This window comes from Leucopleurus acutus (assembly GCF_964270905.1).
Source record: "Leucopleurus acutus genome assembly, chromosome: 1".
Taxonomy (NCBI): domain Eukaryota; kingdom Metazoa; phylum Chordata; class Mammalia; order Artiodactyla; family Delphinidae; genus Leucopleurus; species Leucopleurus acutus.
In genome coordinates, this window is record NC_139142.1 from 158,516,502 (window position 1) to 158,530,564 (window position 14,063).

At 39.7% G+C, this 14,063-nt stretch overlaps 1 protein-coding gene across 1 annotated transcript in view; it reads right to left on the bottom strand.

The window, feature by feature from the left end:
* MCTP2 (multiple C2 and transmembrane domain containing 2) overlaps positions 1-10,225 on the bottom strand; it is a gene marked incomplete at its 5' end in the record, with an annotated part of 189,755 nt that extends 179,530 nt beyond the window's left edge. The window contains 1 exon segment of the mRNA XM_082850959.1: positions 9,758-10,225. Coding sequence (XP_082707085.1) covers positions 9,758-10,225 — 468 coding nt within the window.
* Positions 10,226-14,063: the final 3,838 nt, after the last annotated feature.

Sequence of the window (14,063 nt, forward strand, 5' to 3'; positions counted from 1 at the left end):
CCTCCCCCCTCAGTCCCCCCATGTCCAACCAGTTCCCTTGGGGATTCCTCCCATCTCCATGGGCATCAAGGTCCCCCACCAGCATCCGGCAGGCACCCTAGTTGTGGGGAGACGTGAACTCCGTGTCTTCCCACGCTGTCATGTTGACTCCACCCTCCATATTCAATTTTTATACAACTTTTTAGGAGGTTATTGATCATAAAATCAAGGTATACACATTTCTTTTTCCCCACCCGCAAGATTGTTCACTTAAACTGATTACCCTGGAATATTATCTAATATACAAAATATAAGTCAGGTGTGTGTATGTGCATGTGTGTGTATACACATATTCACTACCTATCCACCAGCAAAGTAAAGCCCAACACTTGTTTTTATAAAGTTTGAACTTTCAAACCCAGCCCCACCTATTCATTTATACATTGCCTATGTACATATCTATATATATTTCTACGGCTAATTTCATGCTACAACACCAGAGTTGAGTAGTTACCACAGAGAGAGATCTATGGCTCACAAAGCTGGACCTATTCATTACCGGGTTCTTTACAGAAAATGTTTGCAACCTTGGTGTAATGAACTTTTCTTACCATATTCAGTAATATTTCCTTACTGACCTTCCATAATTGTTTTCATTACCATTAGCAGTAGATACTTTAAAAGATTAACAGTACCCCCTTTACTTTGCTTAGTAGTTCATAACTGACAAACACACACTCCTATTAACTTCTTATAAGGAGTCTATGGGCTGTCATTAGTAATTTACAATGTACAAATTGGGAGCCAGAGCTAAGAGGCTAGATGGTTGCCAAAGAGAAGCAAGAGAGTTAGCCCTTCATCTGAGTCCTGGGTATCCACTCTTCACTGAACCACAACTGTGCCCAAAACCAGAAGAATGCAAAAGCAGGACACCTCATCTGACATACAGGCAGGCAGCTCTGCCCAATAGTAGACAAAACTCTGGAGTCACAGAGACCTGGATTTGACTTCCACTTCTGCTACTTCTTGGCTCTGTGTCCTTGAAAAGTTTACTTACTTAAAGTCCACGACCATGGGAACATCTCTAAAAGGGGCATAAAAAAATCCTTATAAGTTATTAGGAGAAAAATTCATTCATTCAAAGCTATCTACTGCGTACCTTCTTTGGGTCGGACACTGCACAAGGCTCTTTGTATAAAGAGTGAGCCCAATAGATGTGGTCCAATGAGATGACATTTACATTGCACTCTGCAGAGTTTCTTACACATAACCTCTCAGAGTGCTACTGGATTGGTGTTGCCACTATTATTTTTATTATTATGAGGACAGTGGATGTGTTTGGGAAGACTGGAGAAAATAACGCAATGAAGGTGGTCAGCAACCCAAGTCCCTCCCTTCATTCTGACCATCCCTTCCTCACTGACACTGTTATGAGGACAGATAGACAATCAAGGTATAACATATCTCGGGACAGTGCTGTCTTCCCCTCTCCACACAGCTTATCAACCTGTGTCCACTTCCTCCACAGTTCCGATCTGAGGCAAACCCACTTATTGCTATTCCCGGTGTTCACAGCAGGTACAGCAAGCACCGCTACATGCTATTGATTCTTCCCGCCCTGCCTGTGAGCAACACGGCACCAAGCCCATAGGGTTCCTTTGAAACTGCTCATCCAGCACCCTGGGTAGTTGTTATGGTAGCAGAGTTGCCTGGCAGGATGGGAAAGCCCATGTGATACATCCTCAGAAGTAACTGACACCTCCTACTATCCTCTCCAGTCACACTGCTTTCCTGCTCTTCCTGACAAATACCAGGCACACTCCTGCCTTCCTGGAACCTGCACACTGGCTGTTCTCTCCTTTAGAAATGCTTTGTCTCCAGATACGCACATGACTTGCTTCCTTGCCTCCTCTAGGACTTGGTGTAAATGTTATCTTCTCAGAAGAGATATTTCCTGACCACTGTGTTCAAAATGGTCACACCTCCACCTGAGCACTCCTCTGCTTTCTTTTTCGCCATTACATCTATCACTTTCCGAATATATCTGTAGCCCGCTGCCATCTAGAACAGGATCTCCATGAGGAAATATCCTGTTGTCTCTTTTGTTGACTGCTGTGTTCCCAGTGCCTCAGGACAGGATCAGCACGTAGTAGGTATGGGAAGGAGGGGTGGAAAAAGAAAAAAGGGGTCAATCCCATGAAGCACCCTGGGACATGGTTTACATATTTGTCTCACTGACCCCATTTATGTTGAGCAATGATTTCTGAGACAAAATAAAAATAGTAAAGAACACGTAATTGAAGTGTAGAGAAATTGACGCACTTGTTTAATTCTGAAAGCCGTAGGTTGTTTCCTCTCCTCTCTGGTTTGTCATTTTGCTTCTCTGTGGTCACTAAACTGAAGCTCTGTGGTTGCCAAGCAGTTTCTGGAACTATCCCAACAGGGTACTTCTCTAAACCACTCAACTCATCCACTTAAACTTGCACCAAAGCGAGTTGTTTAAAACTCCAACTGTCAAATAAAGTGTTAGGGAAGGATGTACCCCATTGTGGGATTACATGGATGGTGGGGCGGGGATGGTAATAATCCTTCCATTCAGGATTACTGGCTATAGACCATGATAATAAGCCATTCCACCACCATAATTATCCCTGCATTTAAAAGGGCACAGTGGACAAAGAAAAACATACATCTTCCCTTGATGATCAACATTTTTTAGATTACCAGCTCTGAGTTCTCCCAACATGCAGATGTGCATTTCTCTAAAGCCCTAATGTACACAGTTTTATGCACAGGCTTTGGATTCAAACAGTACTGGATTTAGATCCTGGCTCTGACACTTACTAGCTGGATAATATTAGGCAAGTCATTCAACCTCCTTGGCCCTCAATTTCATGCTGAAAAGCTAACGATAAAAATAATAACAGTAATAAATACAACCATAATCATAGCAGTGAGTCCTTGTTAGGCACTTGTGACTGCCATGTACTGGGCTAAGAGCATTCTATTTTGCTAGCATCATGAACAGCAACCGTAACTACTCGGATTTACTCCCCAACCACTTGGGTCTTAACCTCAAAACACATCCTCTTCAGGCCTTTCCGACCACATACTCAGAGCAACCACTCCCCTCTCACCTCAACTGGTTGGTTATCTAGCACTCTCTAGAGACTGCCTCGTAGTGTTGGTCACTGTTTCCAGTACTTCATCTAATCTCAATTCCATCATCAACACTGGAGATGAGAACCAGAGGGGACTCTCTGTATTCTCTAAACACTTAACTGATTTTCCAAGGCATGAGAAAGTATCTTGCAAAATAACTACTGGCGGGGAGAATGCTGACACGAGAAGGAAGTAAGAAAAAAATAGCAAGATAAGAAGAAAAGAAGGAAAAATAAGCTACTCTCCCTCTGAGTCTCCTTAATTTTAGTTTCTTCATATTGAATCTGACATTGGAGAACTCCTTCAGAACTCATCTACCCACTCAGGGCCTCCATGTATCACCACCTTCCCCAACCAAACTGAATTTCTTATGGCCCCACAGCACCTAGCAGTCAACTTCAGACACAAAGTGAATCAAAATATTTTACATAAGCAAGGTTTACAGAAAGGCTGGGAGAAGAAAAAGACAGCTTCCAATCTGACAAGAGAGGCTGACTTCTACACAACTAACCAAATACAAGGTGGCGGTGGTGTTTGGCAGTAGGGTGAGATGCCCTAACTGCCTCCTAAGCCCCAAGTCTTGGTGATGAGACCAATGGAAATGAAACGGTAAGACTACCTTTTGCCCATCAGAAGTGGGACATACACAGCCACCTACTGGAGACAATCTGGTTGTCAGGCAACCATGATAGGCTATCAGCCTGAGTAAAAGTGACAACATACAACTATGGTAATAGTTGTTAATAAAATGACGTGTCAACCACAAAAAGGGAGAGGTCCTGCAAGGAAGCCTAGGTAAAAGTTTGGACCTGCCCATTTGAACCCTATGGAGGGAAGAGGAAGCCTATCCCACAGGACTTTAGGAATCTCGGCTTCATTGGCAAAGCAGGTTGGCATGTGGAGATGGATGCAGTGGGTCCTAGCAAACAAACTGTGTGTCAAGTTCTCATCTACAGCTCAATCCCTCCTGTGAAATGGACAGCACACCAGTGTAGAACCTACCCGTTGTCCGTTCAGTGATTCATAGAGCAATGTCCTGACTCTATGTGACTTCTCATGTAAGCTGACTTCAGGGAGTTAATACACCTAACATGGATTTTTCAAGTACTTCCAGGCCCTGAAATAATTCTTTTTCCCAGCAAGTTAATGAAGTAGGTGTTGATTATGATCTGGCTTCCAAAGTAACTTGACAGCATTGAAACAATGAGCTATTAATGTCAAAATGAGCATAAGAGTTTATATAGTACTTAATTCTCACTAAAAATTAGTTGTGATTGTCATTTGCAGCTTAGTCCCATGATCATTTGTTTATCATGAGTCGGTCCTCAGAGCCAGGGGGCCACTGGACAGTTAATACAGGTCTTGGAACTTGCGACCTTCTTAGGGTCTTATCCAATGACACTCTTGCCCAGCACCAATATGCCTTCACATCTCAACCTTCTCTACCTGTTCTAATCCCTTTCTCTCTACAGACTTCTACAGAAAGCAGGATGAGGTCAGCGCTCAGCAACAGTAAAAGTAGCGATGCTTGCAAATGAAGGCAGGAGGGTCATATTGACTGTAGAGTTGGGAAAAGCACCACAGAGAAGGAAGATTTCAGCTGGGCCTTGAAAGATGAGAGGAAGGAAGAAAAACAGGGAGGAGAAGATGTAAGATGTAACATGGATAAATGAAAATTTCATAGAACATTAGAAGTAAAGGAAGTAAAACAGTCCAGCATGACTCAAGGTTTTTTTTTTCCTCTTGAGCAAATAGGTGAATAATGGCGATGTTGCCAAGAAACGATGGTCTGTATTTGGGGGGAACTCCAGGTAGACAGAGAATTCTGTCATGAGACAAGGATTCTGTGGGGTATCAAGTGCAATATGAATCCAAGGCTCAAGAAAGAGTCTGGAGACATGGAAGCAACCTAAATGTCCATCGACAGATGAATGGATAAAGAAGATTTGGTACATATATACAATGGAATATTACTCAGCCATAAAAAGGAATGAAATTGGATCATTTGTAAAGACGTGGATGGACGTAGAGAGTGTCATACAGAATGAAGTAAGCCAGAAAGAGGAAAACAAATATCGTATATTAACTCATATATGTGGGATCTATAAAAATGGTATAGATAACCTTACTTGCAAAGCAGAGATAGAGACACAGACACAGAGATCAAATGTATGGATACCAAGCGGGGAGTGGTGGTGGGATAAATTGGGAGATTGGGACTGACATATACACACTACTATGTATAAAATAGACAACTAATGAGAACCTGCTGTATAGCACAGGGAACTCTACTTAATGCTCTGTGGTGACCTAAATGGGAAGGAAATCCAAAAAAGAGGTGCTATGTGTATACATACAGCTGATTCATTTTGCTATACAGTAGAAACTAACGTAACATTGTTAAGCAACTATACTCCAATAAAAATTAATTTAAAAAAAAAAAGAGAGAGAGAGCCTAGAGAACCCCTTCTACCGGTGTGTCGTTTATTCTAAACCTACCTCCTCCCGTTTTGGTTTTATGGATGGTTGGAGCACCTGCACTGACTATTCCAGTCTCCACCTGGTCTCTACATTCTCACATCCATTATTCCTCTTCCCTCACACTTAAACTTCTTTGCCTCAAATTCTTTGCCCCATAACTGTCAGCCAACACTTCATTTCCTTTGCTGACACTGGCAGGACTAGAAAGTGACTGCAGGACATTCAGGCAATACTGCTGAAGCTCAACCTGGCACCAAGGCATCGGGCACTAAAACGTGAGACAAACCCCCATGGGTGCCTGAGACCACAGATGTTCCATCTCTCACCCCCCTCTGGAAAGCTCCATATGAAATAAGTTACACCAAGGATACTGGCAAACATCCTATTAAACTCATTGTCCCCTGGGCTTGTCACATGCCAATCCCTACCTTCTTCCTCATTTCCTCCCCCATTTCATGAAAGCCGTAGAACTCTGTTTGCTCTTCATTAGGAAGAAACAGATAAACCAGATCTGAGACAAGGACTAACCAACTCCAGAACTCACAGATGACAGGAATTCAGCAGGACTTCCATTCATTTTATTTTTTTAAATAATTTTTATTGGAGTATAGTTGCTTTACAATGTTGTGTTAGTTTCTCCTATACCACAAAGTAAATCAGCTATATGTGTGTATATATATATATATATATCCCTCTTTTTTTGGATTTCCTTCTCATTTAGGTCACCACAGAGCATTGAATAGAGTTCCCTGTGTATATTTTATACATAGTAGTGTATATATGTCAGTCCCAATCTCCCAGTTCATCCCACCCCCTTCCCCCCTTGGTATCCATATGTTTGTTCTCTACATCTATGTCTCTATTTCTGCTTTGCAAATAAGTTCATCTGTACCATTTTTCTAGATTCCACATATGTGATATTATACGATATTTGTTTTTCACTTTCTGACTTACTTCACTCTGTATGACAATCTCTAGGTCCATCCATGTCTCTGCAAATGGCACAAAAACTACCATGTGACCCAGCAATCCCACTCCTGGGTATATGCCCAGAGAAAACCAAAATTCAAAAAGATACATGCACCCCAATGTTCACTGCTGCACTATTTACAATAGCCAGGTCATGGAAGCAACCTAAATGTCCATAAACAGAGGAATGGATAAAGAAGATGTGGTACATATGTACAATGGAATATGACTCAGCCATAAAAAGGAATGAAATTGTGCCATTTGCAGAGACATGGAAGGATTTCCATTCATTTTAAAAATACATAAAGAACAGACTTGTGGTTGCCAAGGGGGAGGGGTTTGGGGGAGGGAAGAGGTGGGAGGTTGGGGTTAGCAGATGTAAGCTTTTATATAGAGAATGGATAAAAAACAAGGTCCTACTGTATAGTATAGAGAACTATATTCAATATCCTATGACAAACTACAATTGAAAAGAATATTTTAAAAAAGAATGTGTATATATGTACATATATATGTATAACAATCACTTTGCTGCACAGCAGAAATTAACACAACACTGCAAATTAACTATACTTCAATAAAAAATGTTTTAATTCATAGATAATAAATTCAGATTTTAAATGAGTATTCAACTTGGGCTCTACACCTGTCTAAATCTCTCTATATCTTCAGTCAATACTATATAAAAAGAGTTCCTTGATGGTATGATGAGTTTTTTCCAACAGCACAAAAAAATGCTGACTTTAAATCATAAACTGAAGAGAAGTCAAAGAGAAGACACTAAGAAAAGCCCTATGAATGCACACACTGCCATCATTGATTTCTCTATTAAAAAAACATTGATGGAGCACATACCATGGGCCAGGCACGGAGCTGGGCCCCGAGCAAAGACAAGTTAGACAAGACTTCCCCAGTCACACCACCCGAAAATTAACATAGCCTAGTGCAAAAGAGAAGCAAGAGAGGGGCTAACTTCTGTGCCAAGTGATGAACTGGATTCTCAGGTAGTGGGAGCAGCCCACCCAATACAGGGGGAGGGAGAGGAACGGGGGAGGAGCAGTGGGTAGGTGAGATAGTGCACCTGACCACAAGTGATCCTACAGGCCTGATGAGCTACAGCCCTGTCTCTCCATCCTCTGCAAACAGCTCACCAAGCAGATAACTGGCAATGAGGGGCCACGGAAGGCAGACTCAGTCTGTCTATGTCAATTATTTTTAGGGCGGGAGAAGAGAAGCAGATTCTTTTTCAGGAAAGAAGTTTTTAGTTGTTGTTGTTTGTTTGTTTGTTTAATGGCTGAGTTAAATCATACTACCCAGAATAACCTAAAGGACTGCACATTCCAAGCTCTTCTGCATTCAGCTGGAGAAGAGAAAATAACCACTACCACCCATCTGCAAACCATCCATCCTCCACCATCACATCACTGACAGCCCTCAGCACAGCCCACAGTCACTGCAGATACACGTCATGTCAGAAAGCCCTCCAGCCTTCATTCAAGGAAGAGCAGAATGCTCACCACCCTTGACCACCACCCATCCACACTTCAGGCCTGTGTTTGTCATATTTCCTCACCTATCAAATCCTACTTATCCTCTGTGCCAACTTGAACACTGTCTCACACATGACAAGCCCTTGGATCCCCACACATGATCTCCTCCAACCTCTGAGCTGCCAGGAGAAAGGCTTGAATGTTTTGTACAGACAACCAGCCCCAATATCTCTTTGCCTCTTATGCTACAATTAATGCTATGTCCTAATAGATCACAACTTGAAGGCAGGGTCACATTCTTATCCATCTCTTATTTCCAATAGAATCTTTATGATGCCCGAGTTAGAGCAGGCATTAAATATTTATAGTCAGCGAAATAGTTTAACAGCACTAACTTTTAAAACAACTTACTCCAACTTGAGTTTGTTAGCCTATCAAGGCCAAGAAGGCCTCCTATTTTTTTTCTGGTCAGTTAATAAGTAACAAGAAGATAAAGATTAACATTAGTATACAATTTAACATCTTACCTCCTTCATACTAAACTATGAATTAGGAACTACGTTTAAAAATTCACTTAATTTATATTTTGATTAGTGGAAAAAGATATTTCAAATTTACAAATAACAGTAAACATCATAAAAAAAGTTACAAAAACAATTTCATAAATGTTAATGGTTATGAAACTAATAGTTAAGTCATTTAATGGTTAATGGTATCTTAACATAATAATGCTTCCGAAAGAATATGGTCTTCAAATATCCACAGTCCCACTCCCCAGTGAAATCTAATTGTATGGCATAATTTAGAGGCTTTGGTTCTAAAAATAAAATCAAAATTCCTAGTGGAATAACCAGTTTTGTCCATAATTATAACACTAACCTAGAATATAAAAAAATTAAGCCATTGCCTCAACACTGAAACCTACTTCCAGTGCCATAAATGTAAGATTTTTTTTAAAAACTGATTAAACCGATTATCCTTATAGTTGGTCATCTGATGATTACGTTTAAATTAAATTCATCCTAGAAATATAATATTTGCCGCATAATTATATTTGGTTATTTTTACCTTATAGAAATACTAAAGCTTTACAAAAATCACTGAACTGATAAGAATTTGTTTCCTTTAATATTTGGCTTTCTTTTCATTTTTAGAGGAGGCAAGTGAAGTTGCCCACAGGTAAGTGTGCACAGGAGCAGACACTCACGCAGGTACGTACTTGGGAAGGAGAAGAGAGTTCCAACTCTCTGGCAGTCAAAAGGAGACACATATTCTTACATTTCTTAGGAATGTGAATATGCATTTTTGTCTGTGGGTAGTGGAGACAGAGAGATAGAAACAGACACACATTTCAGCAAAAAGTTAAAGTTATGCTCTTGATTTCTTTGCCAGGAGATGGAAAAAGGAAAACTCATCCAACAGGGCTTTTAATGCCTTGAAGTATTCTAGGAAGGTTATTGGTAATACTTTCAAAAGACATAGAGGTCAACCCCCAAACAAATGGGAACACTTGGTGCAATCAATATTACCTTCGTTTAAATTCTTATAAATGACATCCTCTCCATGCAAGCTAACCACAAAAATAAATCCTAACCAAATTTTTCAAGGGCACTGAATACACTTTTAAAAAAAGAAAAAAGACAGACAAACAGGAAAATGCCCAGCCCTGGTCTCACCTCTGGCCCTTCTGGCGCATCCTCTCCAAGGGGAGTTTTCTGGAGCACATCAAAGATGCCATTGCTGGAAGCCCTCCTGTCCTCGGCAGGAGAGGCATAGGTCTCCTGGGAGTCTGTTTCCACTACATGGAAGTGGCCTGCTTCTTCCTGGCTCCATTCCAATTCTTCTTCAGACTGTTTCAAAGAGCTACTGCTACTTTTGGGAACGATCCCTGCCGTCGACAGGCTGCTAGGCACCGAGGTGTAGGACGACTGGGGCCGGGAGTAAGGCCGCCCCTCGGGGGCCAAGGCCTCAGCCTCCAGGAGGTCAGGGACTGAGAGACTGAGGCGACGGTCCAGACAATGCCTGGCCCGTAAGTCCAGGGGTTTGTCTGAGTTCTTTTTCACCTTCCTCTTGCTCAGGTTGATTAACAAAGGCCTGGTCCGCTGTTTTAACGAGTCCCAGACAGAAGGTTTATCCAGATCCATGGCTGCATGAAGACCCAGGAAGTCACTCTGGGAAAGAGTGCCTCTCTACAGGCCCTTCCTAGGAAACAGAAGACAAAAAGAAAGAACATGAAGGTGCTGTCAGGGCACATCAAAGTGGAAAACATGACTCAAGAATCTTACCCTTCCATTAAGTGATCAAGATCGAAACATTTGATTGGTAACATCTACAAATATCAGGAAAAGCATTCTTATGGAACTGAATTTTTAAGATCTTTTTAATCAGAGTAGTTACAGAAAAGTTAAAGCAATGAACGCATGAAACTATAAGGTTGACACAAAAAATGTGACATTAAAAGACTGTTTTCTGAGTTTGGCTTATTTCACTCATTGCACTCCAGGTTCATCTTTGTTGCTGCAAATGACAGAATTTCCTTCTTTTTATGACTAACTAATATCCCACTGTATATACCACATTTTCTTTATCTATTCATGCTTCAATGGCCATCTAGGTTTTTTTCCAAATTTTGGCTACTGTGAATAATGCTGCAGTGAAAAGGGATGCAGATATCTCTTGGAGATACCTATTTCATTTCCTTTGAATATATACCCAGAAATGGGATAGCTGGTTTAATTCTAGTTTTTCGTTGTTTAAGGAACTTCCATATTGTTTTCCATAATAACTAGACCAATGTATATTTCCACCAACAGTGTGTAAATGTTCCCTATTCGCCACACCCTGGCCAATACTCATCTCTTTTTCTTTTTTATTTTTATAATCACCATGTATTTTTGAAATTTGCTAAGAGGGTAGATCTTAGGTGTTCTCAGCACACACACACACACATAAAAATGGTAAGTATATGAGGTGATGGAGATATTAATTAACTTGATTGTGGTACTCATTTTGTAATGTATATTAAATTGACCACTGTATACCTTAAATATATGCAATTTTTATTTGTCAATTATACCTTATTAAACCTTGAAAAAAAAACAGGAATAAAAATAAAAAGTAAATAAGAAGGCTTCTTTCTTATCTCCTCTCAAGAGAAAGCAGAGCAAAAGACATTTACTAGAAAAATAACAGCATCTTTTAACCAGTATGTTCAAGGGAGTCCCTTTCTATGTCTCTAAACCCAGAGTCAGCAAACAATTTCAGTACAAGGCCAATTAGTAAATATTGTAGACTTTGAGGGTGAGATGGTGGTCAAACTACTCAACTCTGTTGTTGTGACACCAAAGGAAACATAGATAATACCAAAATGAAAGAGTGTACCTGTGTTCCAATAAAACTTTATTTATAAAAACAGGCAGCAGACTGTAGTTTGTCAATCCTGCTTTAAGCTTATCATCTTCCCTTCGAGAATTAAGTGTGCACTTTGAAGGACAAACAACTGCTCATATCAACTAGGATTCCATCTAGTATCTTTAAAATTTATATTAAAATAAGAGTGAGAGGTCTGCCCTTATTCCAGTGTACCAGATCAGAAGAACTGGCAAAACTTCTATAATGGAAATCTTAAGAAAAGCCACCTTCAGAGCTGCAACTTGAGAATGAAAGATTTAGAGAAAATGTTTCCCACGAACAGTTGGGTGTGAGTGATAGGAATGCTTCACAGACAAATATGATACATTATGGTGAATGCCATGCAAGAAAGGAAGTAATTTAAGATATAACAAGGCGGACGCATTAGGAACCAGATTAAAATCAAATTTGGAGCAATAACCCTTATTCTCTGTGTCAAGTGCCTCAGAATAAATCTTTCCAATATGAAAAAGTACAGTGTGGTCAAGTCACTCTAATTTGTCCTGTACTCACATTGCCACATTTGGCTGAGGACAAACAAGACCAAGAACCATGGCAAAAAGCATTTTCAAAAATCAAGGACTTCATGCATTTGTACCCAGCCCAGGATATTTAGTCATTGGGAAGTCACTGCCTTCTGAAGATCAGGACAATATGACTCTACAGCTCTTGCCTGTTGACCATTAGCATCCCAGGATGAACTTGTTATCTTCAGTAGGCAATGCGGAGATGAATGGATTCTAGAGACAGACTCCACAGGTTGGAATTTTACTTTTTTATGTTCTACTTAGGTGTACTATCACACTAAGTCTCAATTTTTTCACCTATCCACTGGGGATTGTATCACCTCGTTTATAGACAAAATGAGATAAAGTGTTAAGTCCCAGTGTCTGAGTATCTGATACAGAGAAAGTGTTCAGTCAGGAAAAGCTACTTTTTATTACTACTGATAATACTATCATAATGTCATATTTTGATATCTTAACTAAAGTTACTTAAGAGCTGTCTCATTATAATTTCCATTTTTATACATAAGTTTAAATATAACTACCTCATAGGGATCTTGTGAGGACTGAATGAGTTAGTCCATAAAAAGTACTTAGAATAATGCTTCACACAGAGTAAATATTTAATATTACAATGTTACCCAGCTTTTAAATTCATTTCATCCTGGGTCATTCCTGCTTTAAAATTTTTAAGTATTTTACAACTCTATGCTGCTTTTAAAACTGCTACTCTAAAGATAAATTTGTATTTCACATTAGCAAGACACAAGTACATTAATTAATTCACATCTTATAGTTTAACTTGCAAATATGCTCAAAACAGTTGTTTCTCTGTTCATCTAAAAATATTTTTACTCAATCTGCATTTAATGGAGTGTTACATAGATATCCATTAGATCTAGTTGGTTGACAGTTTAGTTCTTTTATACTCTACTACTTGTTATTATTGAACAGGTGTTCGTATTTTAGCTATAACTGTGAATTTGTCTACTTCTCCTTTCAGTTATGTCAGTCTTTGCTTCTGTATTTTGAAGGTCTGTTGTTTTTCTTTTATTTTTATTCATGGAAAGGCATTTTATTTTAAATATGGCAGTATGTACATGTTAATCCCAAACTCCCAATCTATCCCTCTCCACAACCCTTCCCCCCACCCCCCACCTCCGGTAACCATAAGTTCATAAGTTCGTGTGTCTAAGTCTGTGAGTCTGTTTCTGTTTTGTAAATAAGTTCATTTGTATCATATTTTTTAGATTCTGCATATAAGCAATATCGTATGCTATTTGTCTTTCTCTGTCTGACCTACTTCACTTAGTATGATAATCTCCAGGTCCATCCATGTGGCTGCAAATGGCATTATTTCATTCTTTTTAATGGCTGAGTAATATTCCATTGTATATATGTATCACATCTTCTTTATCCATTCATCTGTCGATGGACATTTAGGTTGCTTCCACGTCTTGGCTATTGTAAAGAGTGCTGCACTGAACACTGCGGTGCATGTCTCCTTTCAAACCATGTTTTTCTCCGGATATATATGCAAAAGTGGGATTGCTGAATCATATGGTAGCTCTATTTTTAGTTTTTTAAGGAACCTCCATACTGTTCTCCATAGTGGCTGTACCAATTTACATTGCCACCAACAGAGTAAGAGGGTTCCCTTTTCTCCACACCCTCTCCAGCATTTATTGTTTGCAGATTTTTTGATGATGGCCATTCTGACTGGTGTGAGGTGATATCTCACTGTAGTTTTGATTTGCATTTCTCTAATAATTAGTGATGTTGAGCATCTTTTCATGTGCCTCTTGGCCATCTGTATGTCTTATTTGGAGAAATGTCTCTTTAGGTTTTCCGCCCATTTTTTGATTGGGTTGTTTGTTGTTTTGATATTGAGCTGCATGAGCTGTTTGTAAATTTTGGAGACTAATTCCTTGTCAGTTGCATTGTTTGCAAATATTTTCTCCCATTCTGTGGATTGTCTTTTTGTTTTCTTTATGATTTCCTTTGCTGTGCAAAAGCTTTTGAGTTTAATTAGGTCTCATTTCTTTTTTGTTTTTTTTCCATTACT